Source organism: Amphibalanus amphitrite, unplaced genomic scaffold (assembly GCF_019059575.1).
Source record: "Amphibalanus amphitrite isolate SeventyFive unplaced genomic scaffold, NRLGWU_Aamphi_draft 000201F_arrow, whole genome shotgun sequence".
Classification (NCBI taxonomy): domain Eukaryota; kingdom Metazoa; phylum Arthropoda; class Thecostraca; order Balanomorpha; family Balanidae; genus Amphibalanus; species Amphibalanus amphitrite.
In genome coordinates, this window is record NW_024881696.1 from 226,872 (window position 1) to 240,009 (window position 13,138).

Sequence of the window (13,138 nt, forward strand, 5' to 3'; positions counted from 1 at the left end):
GTTTGTTTTCGTGCCGATTGCGCCATGTTGTTGGCCCCACTCTCGTATGCAACGGTTGGACGGTTATCAGGTGATCGGTGCGCCAAATATGCGAGTCAGTTCTGAGCATTTTTGGCACGGTGAGTACCTACGGGCTAGTCTCGACGGACATGCGGGAAGGCTTCGATGGGCTAGGCTGAGCTGCTCGCAATATCAATCGGCTTCGTTTACGCAGTTCTCTGTCTGCACACATGCGCCTGTCGCATTGAAAATTCAGCGTTGTACGATTCAGTTTTATTGCGAGATTCCCATCACACTCACACGAGCCTCTTTTCAGCTTCAGTTGTAGACAGATGATGGACATATTGCTGCAAGCTGTGATTTTTTTGTTGTTGTTGTTTTCATACATAGACGTCTAACGGACGTTAGAAAAGGAAAATATGAATCATGACCCAAAACGACAATGCGGAGCGAAGAAGTAAGCGGTAAACAGTGTTAGAACACATAAATACGAGCAGTTTGACACATGGTATACAATCGTTCACACTGCGGTCACACATGGATAAACATATGAGTCAGTCAAGTACACATATTGCATGGTTCACATCGTCAACAAGAGGCCACAATGAAGCCGACGCCAAGGAGTGTAAACTTCCTTTTGCATGCAACACGCAGACAAAAGTCTAAACGTGTTGCTGGCGGGCTGACAGAAAAAGCCATCGGTAGTGGTCGCAGACGCTCGATAACTGGCTTCAGGACGACTTGGGTCCTGGGCTCCCTGACTTCAGACAAGCAGTCAGCACCACTCCCGTTTATGACACTGCTATCACACTCTGACGTCAGAGATGACGTCACCGACTTGCACGCGGCCGCGGCTCGGCCGGTCCGACCGCCGACGATTGTACAGAGTGGGTGTCGGTCCCGCACGCGCACTGAAGACAGCCTGGACGCGCCCGCTCGGCGCCTAAATGCCGCACCAATGCCGTCTCGGGGCCAGGCCATCAGCCGCTACGGCTGCCCCCTCCCTCCCCGTCCCTTGCGCCCACTCGCCTCCCAAAGCTATTGACCAAGTCCCTTAGCATCACCTCACAGACGAACCGCGGCGATGACGGCCGCGACGAGCGCCGTCAGCGCGGTCGGCCGGAGACCTGGCCCGCCGCCGCGCTGCCGCTGCAGCAGCGCGATCTCCTCCTCCAGCAGCTTCTTGTGCAGCTCGTCAAGCAGCTCGTGCTCGTCGTGGTCGTCGTAGTAGATGTCCTCTTCGTCCTCGGGTCGTCGCAGGTAGACGGTGCGACCGTAGCGAGCCTGCAGCGTCCGGTAGTTGTGCCCGATCGGCAGCTTCTCGGTGCGCTTCAGCGAGCGGAACAGCTCCAGCTGGGGAGGGGAGGGGAGAGAGAGTCAGCAACGGCAAGATACATTGATATCGGAAAGGGATATAGCAAAAAAAAGGAAGAAGAAATCAGCTCATCAGGAAGTCTGGAAGATTCGGGGAGATTGGGGAAGGCATAGAAGAGAGAGAGAGAGAGAGAGAGAGAGAGAGAGAGAGAGAGAGAGAGAGAGAGAGAGAGAGAGAGAGAAAGAAAGAAAGGAAGAAAGAAAGAAAGAGAAAAGAGATGGAGAGAGAAGAAAGAAAAAAGAATAGAGCGAGACTTACAGAGAAAAGAGACAGAGACAGAGACATAGACAGGACAGAGACCGACAGAGGGAGAAGATAGATGGAGAGAGGAATATAAATCCTTTGCTCAGTAACCACGTAACAACAATTCGCGAAAGACGTCTTGTCACAACACATGCCATTCCCTCCAAGCGAAAATAAGCTCTGAGAGCGGCACATCTCTAACATAAATCACACAACTTTTAGTCACCGCCGCTACCGCCGGCGTCTCGTCTATTGTGGTTCTTACCTCCGCCTCGGTGACTTTGACGGGGTGCTGGAAAATGGTCCATGTGACCACCTCGTAGCAGCCGGGAGTGGTCAGAGAGCCCTCGTAGCGGTAGAAGTCGTTGGTGTTGAGCGGCATGAGCTCCTGCAGCCGCGGCGGGTCCACGACGGGCACTGAGCTGCCGCCCTCCGTGATCTGAGCGAGCGCTTCCTCCAGACGGCCGATGGCACGGTTGTTGGCTTCGCTCAACTGCAGACGATAGAGAAAATTTTTTAATAAGTTATTATGGGTCAGTTTTAGAGAGGCGTAATGTAAAATGTCCGACAAGTGAGTTGTTGGTCAGTTGTAGATCGAGTAAACCGAGCGTGATCCGTGAGAGTGAGATTTTGATGAATGCACCATGTCAAATACGTTCCATTGTTTGATAGGGATGCTTGTTATGCCCCGCTACTTTGTCATGACGGTGGGGTGAATGGCCTTTGCAGAGAAGCATGGAGAAGGCACTTTTTAGGAAATGTCGAAAGTCTTTGTTGCTTGTTTATCTGTTGTGGATTGTAAATCATCGATGGATTTCTAGATACTCTGCAGTAACGGTTCAGACGATGTCACACCTGGCTATAATCTCATGATAACGATAGAAGAAATGGTGTTTGGAGCCCTTCAGTGGCGAAACCGAAACGCTAACAAGACGTGCTGTCGCTCAACAGTCTATACACTGTGGCAGAAGAGCAATGCAACGTTTATCAGCTTTGCTGTGATGCCAGTTTCCGTGATTCTAATCCCAGCTGAATCTTTTATCTGGGCATATGTATGTACCAGTTGTTTTCAATGTTTTCTCCAGCATGATTATCGGAAAGTTAAGTGACGGGGAGTCAGTAGTCTGCCGTGTGGATGTAATTTGGTGGTTTTCAGCCCGCCGCCTCAAATGAGCGGCTGGCTAACTGTAAAAATGGCATGGCTCAGACACACAGGAGTCGGATTACGGCACCCACCTCAAACATAACGGCGAGCACAGCCAGACCATCCTCGTGTTTCAGAGCCTCCTGCAGCTCCTCGTAATCGGTGTTCTTGCAGACCACGTGCATTTCCAGGGGATAGCTGCAATGATGCAAATAATGACCGTCATCGACATGCGACTATTGATTTCATATGGCCGTTATGTTCCATCGTATTTGATGCATTTGTATTCAAGCGTTGCATTGTTCGAAGTTACTTGTTGACAAGATATTTACCGTTACGCTTACATAAATAAACGGCGATTCAGGACCATCCATTGTGACCCCAAGTCTGACCCAACCCGACCAACAACATGTCAAGTGTCCTTGTCACTCTAGAAACTTTAAATACTACAGATACTCTAGATACTCCTCGTGTCTTTATACTCACTGTCTGCCGTTGACGGTATGCTCCGAGCCGGTGGTGCTGTCCAGACCCCAGTGGAAGTGGAATCCAACCACCTCAAAGTTGCCCGGCAGACCACCGCTCCGCACCATGGGTACTTTCCTAGTGGTCATGGTAGCTCCGGCTGAAAGGGAAGTGGAAGTCTATCAGTCTGAGGTCGTCAGGCAACAGCAAACAGGCCGTGACGGTACATACCAGAGACGCTGATGCTGTGACGTTTTATCAGTCACGACCACAGCTTTCGGCGATGCACCTTCGCTTAAGGCGAAAAGGTCAAGCACCAAGCAGGTATAAAGGCATGTCTAGACAGAACGCTTTATTATAGACTTGACAATAATGTGACTTGGGTCGGAGAAGGAGCGGGAACAAGCCCAATGCGGTGAGACTTTAATGGTGAATCATATAACTGCCAGTCGATCTATGACTTCTTCGTAACTTTAGATTAGTGAGAGAAGAAGCAATCGATGCCGTAAGCCATTGACGTCTCTGCCAGTACATCGACGTAGTTCAGTGACGTTTCTGAGAAAATTTACCGGGCCAAGGCGAATGTGTGGTTTCGCTCTTCAAGATTCACGTCATACAGTAGGTACTAATAAGAGAAAATCGATACTAAACCAAACGGATTAACGGAAGACTGCCGTCACTAGGAGACGCGTTTTTTTTTTAAGCGTTTGTTTGGTTTTATCATTGATTTAGCTGGCTGCGTTAAAGAAAATTGAGGAAGAGCGGTAGCCTAATATATATTCAAGAGCACTGCCTAAAATTTGCTTGCGATGCTATTTGCAGTACATGTCAACGATTTGAATGTATTATCGGTAGAAATAAGTTTTTTGCCTGTTGGACAAATTATGATTCGTGGTTACATACATTTTTCCGTGATAAGCTGAATACGTCAATAGCATTCGCCATTCATTTTTAGATGTTAAGCTGCATTACTGCAACTGACACGAAAAAAACGCTTTGAAATGATTCAACCAGTGAGCCTTGTAGCTGAATCCATCCAATCCCTCTCAGTCAAACCTCAGGACTGACTGACGTCTCTTTCGTCCTGTGACTACCGTTCCTTGTATTACCCACTACATCGACGTATGACAGTCGGATCCTTACATTCCAGGCACTTCACTGTCTAGCAGGCCAGCGTCTAGCGGGAGGTGAGCACCGGTGAGAGGCCGGTGAGAAGTCGGCGGTGATAGTGGGCTACTCACCGCTGTGATAGTTGTTGGTTAGGTTCATGGTGAGCGGAATCTCGTCAAAGTGGTAGAACTCGAGTGGCTTCATGCGTTTGCGGACCGTGCTGCTGGTTTCGATGGCGATTGGCGACTGCCGGTGGCGGTCGCAGTTCTTGAAGCCGAGATCAGCCCAATGGTCCGGTCCTGAAACGGAGCACACAACATCGCTAGATAAATGTGCCTAGATTGCCAATACAGTAGGCAAATAGCGTTTAAAAAAAGCGTGTACCAATAGCGAAATAAACAAACTATTTCAGCTTGTAACACTAACTGGTCGCGATCGCCCATTGTTACTTCGCTGAGGTTTATCCGTCCAGCGTCATATAATATGTTGCCCATGACCAGATTTCAGTAAGTTACACGCGATTATATAGTCATTTCACACCTGGAAGGTGATCCTATATCACGCTTGGCCAGACCATCCCAACATTGGTGCGTGGCTTGCATGATATCAAAGAAGCCATCATATAACTTTCGTTTCCAAATATTTGGGTGTGACGATTCATGATGAAATGTAATAGGTATATTATGTCGTGTAGATACGGAAAATTTGATTGTTCATTTTTTAAAAGCATTTTGTCTCTGCACGCGACTTCCATGCTGATACATATGGTAAAAACTAAAAAGAGTTTTACTCACCGAGTTCTCCTTCGTACGTCCACGATTCATGACCTGGAAATAAAAAAGACGAATATGTATAAGAGGATGGCAGTGTCATAAAACGATTGATACAAAATGTTACAGACGCTTTCTATATATTATATGTATGTATATAACAGGAAACTTTAAACAGGCGATGCTAGCATAAAAACTCCCAAGGCTGGGCGAAATCAGTGGACGGGCACAATAAGCGGAGGGCATGGAAACTCCGCCGGCACTGGACGGGAAAGGCGCACACTTTTTAACCCACAATGAAAGGGAGGACGGATGCGAGCGGTAACACCGAGTAGTTACACGGTATACTCGACGACAATGAGCAAAAATACACCGGGTTTGTGATAATAGCTCCTCTATGACTACATAAAAAGTGTGGGGTTACGACAGAAGGTTGTTTGATTAGATTGGACACAGGACTGAGGCCATGGAAGAACCTGTAAGTATGTATATGGGCCTTATTGATAACGCATTGCCGTTGGATTGATTCAACTGCTTTTAGGAATTCGATGCGGTACCATGGCGGCTCTATGAATGCATTATTTTGGAACATTTCAAGCGAAGACACCGGAATCTTCTATGCATATGCCACTGAATCCCCTTTGATCTACTTATGTGTTTTAGCGTCGTAATTTGTTATGAATTGCGAACATTTGTGAGGGCTAAGCCAAAATAATTTCCTGTACTGACAACTACGATACTGCATTTACGCACAATGATCAGATATTCAAAGACTGCGCTCAAACGTCAAACACTACTCAAAACTTTATGAGAGGCTTTCTCGGTAGCTGTTTGACATGCATTGCTTCTTGCGCGGATTCAAAACAAGTATTATTCGCAAAACCGATGATTCGGGAGACGTTAACATTCTGCTGTTATTTCACGGTAATCTTAAATGCATCGATTTGGTGACTTCTGCCTTTTAGCTGGATATATGAACCTTTGAGCTCACGGTGAATATCACCTAGAGTGATTTCTAACGATGAAATTGTTAAATACGCGAAAGTGGAAATCCTTCAAATCCGTGATAACTCTATAATTGAATGTAAACACTAAAATGTGTGCCATCATGCCGAGTTTCCCCGGCTCTCGAGCTGTTTATCCATTTATCCACTCTGATATCAAGCACCGGTGTGTGGGCGGAGACAAGTGTCCGATATCACCGCCTTCCGTCGGTATCAGAGTCCGAATGCGCCCCATCCACCGCGGTCACATCACTCACTCTCCCCATCTCCGACTTCTCTGAAATCTCCACTGACCGGCGAGTACGAGTGTGACGGCGCTGAGCACCAGCAGGACAATCTGCAGCGGACGAGCCATGGTCGGCTGAGCTGGGCTGGCTGGGCTCTGACAGGAGTGCGATGAGGGAGCTCGGGACGAGCCACACCGTCCGGCCTCCACTGCACCGCGACACTGGCCGCCCGCCGACGCCGGCTCCCTATCAAATCCGCGCCGGTCACGTGGCCGCCCGCCGTCGTCACCGCCTCCGACGCCACCGGCGGCGCGATGCCCTTCCGGGAGTTCCCGCCGGCGAGGGGGTCAGGTGCCCCCAGGGGCTGGTGGCTGAGTAGTCACCACTTCCCCAAAAGGTCGGGAAGCGACCGGTATGCGTAAAGGGATGAGCTCAGCCGACGGCTGATGCAGACTGAAGGAAAAATGGAGGTCTGATCTCAAAGGAATGGCCCAGTGTTATGTCAAGGCATCGTAACTACACTGCCATTGTGACATAATCTACAGTGACGGTTCTCTATGTCTGGTTATTATGTCATATGACTTAACATAACCATGTCGGGTCATAGTGATACAATTCGTCTGCTCAGCGACTCATCGTCACAGTTACCTAGTCAAAGGCGGAAGGAAGCTGAAATGTGTGTCAAACGCCAGGTTTTCTATGCCTAAGGAAAAGAGAGCATGATGCTTGTTTGATGATTGCCGTGGTAGTGGAAGGTGATTTACCGCTCTTGCATAACAGTAAGCGTCTATATGTGCATAAAGTAAAAAGTTCGGATCATATCAGAGCTAACTGTTGTCCTGGCCTTCTGCACTACGTGATGAGAGAACATTGTAGGTTGTACATTGTGATGAGTAACATTGTAGGAGAACTCCTAATATTATAACGCATTTGTACCAGCACTAATACCTATTAATCAGTATTGATATTGGTGCAGATTTGGTGCAGATTTGGCCAAGTTAACTTCAGAGTGTTTCTTAAAAGTTATCAGTTTGAGATGCACGGACGCTTATTTGTATACCTCTTTTTTAATTATCAGACATTAATTTCGATTAACCCGCGCGGGGCTGGGGTCTCCAGCCGAACGCGCGGGGCTGGGGGGGTTAAATTTGACCCCCCCTGTTATCTCCCGAACTAATGGTCCGATTTGGAAAATTCAAACGCCAATCGAAAGAACTCATCACGAACAACTAAAAAAAGGTACTTAATTTAAAGTTTGAGGTCAAGGTCAAGGTCAGGTCAAGGGTACAAATTGCAAGTTTCTACAGTATCGGCCTTGCACCGTAGTTGCCGAAGAATGGAGTCATGGACTGAGACTGATTGCCCAAAACGTGTTCTTAGGCTACCAAGACAATATTCGTTGCATACAATATCATTCAGAGGTCAAGGTCAAGGTCAGGTCAGGTCAGGTCACCAAAAACAAAATATAGAAAAGGACATGTGCGACACATGTTTTATGGGTCATTTTATTCATAGAATTCAATAGGCACACTCAATAGGTGATATGGACCACATCTGGATGAATTTCAGGTCGAGGTCAGGTCAAGGTCAGGTCAAGTGAGGTCAAATTTCGAAGTTGGTTGTTAAGGCCTAAAAAGGTGTCTATCTGGTGCAGTTTTTCACGGCGAATCGAATGGTGCTATTTTTGTTTCCGTACGAGGTCTAGAACTTCCAGATTTTTTTTAAAAAAAATTGTTTGTCGTGACGTCATAATATTTTGAATAACTCCAATATTTTTGAACCGATTCTTCTGAAAATTGGTATGTAGGTGCATATGGACCACTTCTCTGACATATATTCCGTTTTTTTATACACGCAAAATTTTGGATTTTATAATTATTTTCCAAAAAAGTCAGTTTTTTGAGAAAAAAATGGGCCAAAATCAAAAATTTTCAAAATACCGAGATAGCCATTTGATAGACAAAGTAGAATCACGTATAACCTTTTTTGTTACGTCTTCATTCCCTTAACCCGCGACCGCCTGGGGGGTCGGATCCGACCCCCCCCCCCCTCCGTTTTTTCCTGAATAACTCATGAACCGCTTGCGCTATCAACTTGAAACTTAGCATACCTTCTCCCCCATCAATTTGACGTCTCCTGTGCAATTTTTAAGAAAAAATTTTGAATTTGTTTAGATATATCGATTTTAGTGATGTAACTACATGGCGTTTTCAGTCAAAAAATGGTAAGTGTTTAAAAAATCGCCAAAAATCGAGGTTTTAAGTAAATTGCAAATTAAGGACAAGAAAAGACGCAGCTCAACGAGTTCTTTAAAATGGCTGTCTCGGATTTTCCATAAAATGCGTTTTTCACCCCTAAAAATTCAAAAAACTATATTTTTCGGAAAACAGCTAATAAAATCCAAAATTTTGAGAATTTCCAAAAAACCGGAATATATGTTATAGAGCTCTATTTGAACATTAGATGTCCCAAGTTTCAACTTTCTATCTTGATTTTTGACCCCCAAATTGTAAAAAATAGCTCCAACATGCATAGGGCATGGTGACGTCATAAGCATTTTCGCGAATTAGAGGCACTTCTGAACATCGCATGTGAAAACAAATAGCACCACTAGATTCCTGGGACAAAGGTGGTCTAGAAAAGTGCATTTTTATGTCAAAAATAAAAAGTTGAAAAATTGACTTTTTTTCTTAGCCCTCGTTTAGTTGTGTATGGTATAAACGATATTTTATGCTTTCAATGCACACTTATCACCAGCACAGTGACTTGGGGTCACATATAACCATTACCATCGGATTTGGCGTGAAAAATAAGCCATAAAACATGTGTCGCACGCCCATGTAGCAGAAAGTGAAAACCGTGACCTTTCGTGACCTGACCTGACCTTGACCCGTACTTAGTATGACCCCTATACGCACATGGTACCTTCACTAGGTCTTTGAGGTCATTTGTGGTGAGTTTCAAGCAGCAGCTATCGATTCCGCTGTCCGTAAGCCTAATCATGCAAAACCCCTGAATTTGACCTTTGACCTGACCTTGACCCGAAAGTTGACCTCAATCTTAAAATCTTAAGGGTGCTTTGGGAAGGTCTCGTAGAGACCTTTCGAACGCCGCCTCGCGGGGCTCGATACGACCATTGGTTCTCGAGATAACAGGGGGGGGGTCGGATCCGACCCCCCCCAGGCTGTCGTGGGTACGGAAATAGCCCAGGCGGTGCCGGGTTAACAATGAAGATGCTAGCGGCGTTTGAAATTTTGCCGTTTTTTGAGGCGAAAATGGCTAACATGACGTCACTTAAACGTCATTTTCTCAAAAATTTTCCGACAGATTTCGCTCAAATTTTCAGGGAACGTGTCAAATTGATGTAAGTAAAGGTACTGAAAGTTTGGCGGCGCTGCGCGCCACCGTTTTTGAGATATTGCAAAAATTCGCAAGGGGGGGGGGTAAAATTTACCCCCCAGCCCCGCGCGGGTTAAAGCACTAAAACAAAGTCATGATACGAAGACATTTATTGTAAAAAGATGTGGTGAAGATTCGGTCAACTTAGGTGCATTCGCCAGGTAGCCCGTCTTGAAAACGGCTATTCTACGATATCACTGAACACGGATTAAATGAGCTCAAAATACATGAGGTCAGAGTTGTAACAATATACACTAAGTAAACATGTCTTATTTCTAAAAAACATTTTTACTCCAAATTTTGTGATTATTGCCTGGGATCAAGTGCCTAATATAAAAAATGAGCAGCTTATTCATTCCATAAAAGATGCGTCATGGTATTGTACCGAAAAGTGTACAAAAAAGGAAGCCTCCAATTTGAAATAAAACACAATTTTAATGTTCATGACACACCCATAAGTCAATCATATGGCCTTACTCGAAACTGAGGCTAAGGACGTTGTCTGGTATGTACACTTAGAAGGAGAATTGAATTAACCCTCGCCGGACCTATTGGTTTTTTAGGTATGTACATACGCGCCGGCCGAGGCGGAGGCTGGTACGACCTCCCCCCGCCGTTTCGCCCCTGATGGAGCTAGAGCGTCGCGGAAAAAAACAATCGTGTGCACCGTTACGAGACGCAGCGAATGATACCAGATTCAAAGGTATCAGGTCAACCGATGACCTCTGAGGTCAGGTCAAGTGGCCCAACGTACGAGCTCGGTTTCTGACAAATAACTTCGCATAAAATGGCCGCAGAGCCGCGATTTTGACAGCATCGTGTTTGCCCTGCTCAGGCCCGTTAAGTGGTATACTTTTTGTTTGGGTGAGGTCAACTTGAGGTGTTGACCTCGGGTCACGGTCAGGTCAGAGCCCCCATGTCACGAACTTGGTCAAAGGAGGTCATGTCGCACATCATTCGATTTGGCAGGTCTTCCCGAGTCCATTGGTGTCTTTCCTGACTCGCTAACTCAATGTGATCAGGAGTTATTGACGAAAAACTCTCCTGACCAAAGTAATGTCATAAATGACGTCAAGAAAGGTCAACAATGCAAAAGTGAAGCATCAAAATTTGCGAGGAGTGCAAGAAATCACGGTTCCGTGTGGTTGATATAGTTTGGGATCGTTCCCGGCACCAAAATAGCAGTTTTCATTTTTCCCCGTTGACTTAGGTAGGTATAATGGTGAGGTCACGGAACTGACATGACCTCATGTGGCCTTTAGGAAAAATCCGAGATGTTCAAGTTATGAGACCTCTAATGGATACTAGGTCCTGTAAGTTTCATCTCCATGTGAAAGCTCTTCTGGCACAGAAGGCGTTGCAAAGTTGCGACATCTGAAGACCGTGCAGAGGTTCACTTATGACGTCATAGGTTAGTGACCTGACCTGACCTGAAAATGCGGTCTGTGTCAAAAGATCCGGCTTGAATCAAAGACTAGGGCCACCAAATTTCACCTATCCATCGCCAGCGTGTTCGGAGCTATCGCGAAAAGCCCTATGGGAGGCGGCACCCGCCCCCCTCGGCCGGCGAGTGTTAAAACCCTCGCCGGCCGAGGGGGGGCGGGTGCCGCCCCCCCCATAGGGTTTTTTCGCGATAGCTCCGAACACGCTGGGGATATAGAGCTGAAACTTGGCATACCTGACCTTTGATTCAATCCGGATCTTTTGACACCAACCGCATTTTTGGGTCAGGTCAGGTCACTGACCTATGACGTCATAAGTGAACCTCTGCACGGTCTTCAGATGTCGCAACTTCGCAACGCCCTCACTGCCAGAGGAGATGTCACAGGGAAATGAAACTTGCAGGATCTAGTATCCATTATGAGTCTCACAATTTGTATATCTCGGATTTTTCCTAAAGGTCATATGAGGTTAGGTCATTTTCGTGACCTCACCATTATAAGTCAATGGGGAAAAATGAAAACTGCTATTCTGGCGCCGGGAACGATCTCCAACTATCTCAAGCACACAGAATCGTGATTTGATGCACTCCTTGCAAGGTTAGATGCGTCAGTTTTGCAATGTTGACCTTGCGTGACGTCATTTATGACGTCATCAAGGTCATATTAGTTTTTCGTCAATAACTCTTGAACAAATTGAGCTAGCGAGTCGGGAAAGCCACCAATGGACTCAGGAAGACCTACCGAATCGAATGATATGCGACATGACCTCTTTCGACCAACTTCGTGACCTCGGGGTGCTGACCTGACCTTGACCTGAGGTCAACACCCCAAGTTGACCGGACCCGGACAAAAAGTATATCATTCGACGCGCCTGAGCGAGGCGAACACGATGCTGCCAAAATCGCGGCTCTGCGGCCGTTTTTGCGAAGTTATTCACCAAAAACTGAACCGTACCTTGGGGCACTTGACCTGACCTCAGAGGTCACCGGTTGACCTAGGACCTTAAAATCGGGTACCAATCTCTGCGTCTCGTAACGGCGCACCCGCTCGTTTTTTCTGCGACGCGCTAGCTCCACCAGGGGCGAAACGGCGAGGGGGGGTCGTACCCGCCCCCCCCCCCCCTCGGCCGGCGCGTATGTAGAAAACCAATAGGTCCGGCGAGGGTTAAAAGAATGTTGTTCGTTGTCATCTATTAGGTCGTTCAATAAGTAACGAACAATCGGTCATAACTTCTTTATTTCTTTATTTAACACTTTCAAACTTTCACAGATTATAGATCAGACATTTCCGAATGCAGCCTATGCCTCAAACCAGTCGCCGCCCGCCTGCACATACTTCTCCCAGCGTTCCGGCCAACGCCGGAATTCCGTCCGGAAAAACGCGTTTTCCGTCTTTTTCACCCAGTTCATGACAGCGCACATGACTTCAGCGTCGGTCTCGAAGTGTTCACCACGGAGGCCATCCTTTAGGGGACCAAAGAGGTGAAAATCTGAAGGAGACAGGTCCGGACTGTAGGGCGGTTGGGGCATGATATTCAGCCCTGTCACGCGATCTCCTCGCGCGTGGCGTGAGACTAGTGCGGTCGGGCGTTGTCATGGTGTATGGTGATGTTGTTGACATCCGAGCCGCGCCTCTTCTTCAGGATTGCTTTTCTCAGTCTCCTGCAGGACTGTGATGTAGCGGCCCGCTGTCCATAGTCCGCCCAGGTTCAAGAAAGCCCACCAGGATGACACCATGACAACGCTCGTCCGCACATGTCTCAAGCCACACGCGAGGAGATCGCGAGACAGGGCTGAATATCATGCCCCAGCCGCCCTACAGTCCGAACCTGGCTCCTTCAGATTTTCACCTCTTTGGTCCCCTGAAGGATGGCCTCCGTGGTGAACACTTCGAGACCGACGCTGAAGTCAGGTGCGCTGTCAAGAACTGGGTGAAAAAGACGGAAAACGCGTTTTTCCG

General features: G+C 47.1%; 1 protein-coding gene across 1 annotated transcript; it reads right to left on the reverse strand.

Moving 5' to 3' along the window:
- Positions 1–258: 258 nt before the first annotated feature.
- Positions 259–6,589, reverse strand: LOC122384872 (putative carbonic anhydrase 3). The gene is made up of 7 exons (XM_043372669.1): positions 6,406–6,589; positions 5,132–5,164; positions 4,469–4,636; positions 3,249–3,387; positions 2,855–2,960; positions 1,884–2,111; positions 259–1,353 (listed from the first exon to the last, which is right to left on the reverse strand). Exons 1-7 carry the CDS (start codon positions 6,464–6,466, stop codon positions 1,066–1,068), a joined length of 1,023 nt encoding a protein of 340 aa, XP_043228604.1. The 5' UTR covers positions 6,467–6,589; the 3' UTR covers positions 259–1,065.
- Between the last annotated feature and the right edge of the window lie 6,549 nt (positions 6,590–13,138).

Coding starts and splice junctions, on each gene's coding strand:
- LOC122384872 (XM_043372669.1), bottom strand. CDS start 6,466: ATGGCTCGTCCGCTGCAGATTGTCCTGCTGGTGCTCAGCGCCGTCACA. Junction 5,165..6,405: donor CGTCACACTCGTACTCGCCG/GTCAGTGGAGAT, acceptor TTTTATTTCCAG/GTCATGAATCGTGGACGTAC. Junction 2,112..2,854: donor TGCTCGCCGTTATGTTTGAG/GTGGGTGCCGTA, acceptor TATCGTCTGCAG/TTGAGCGAAGCCAACAACCG.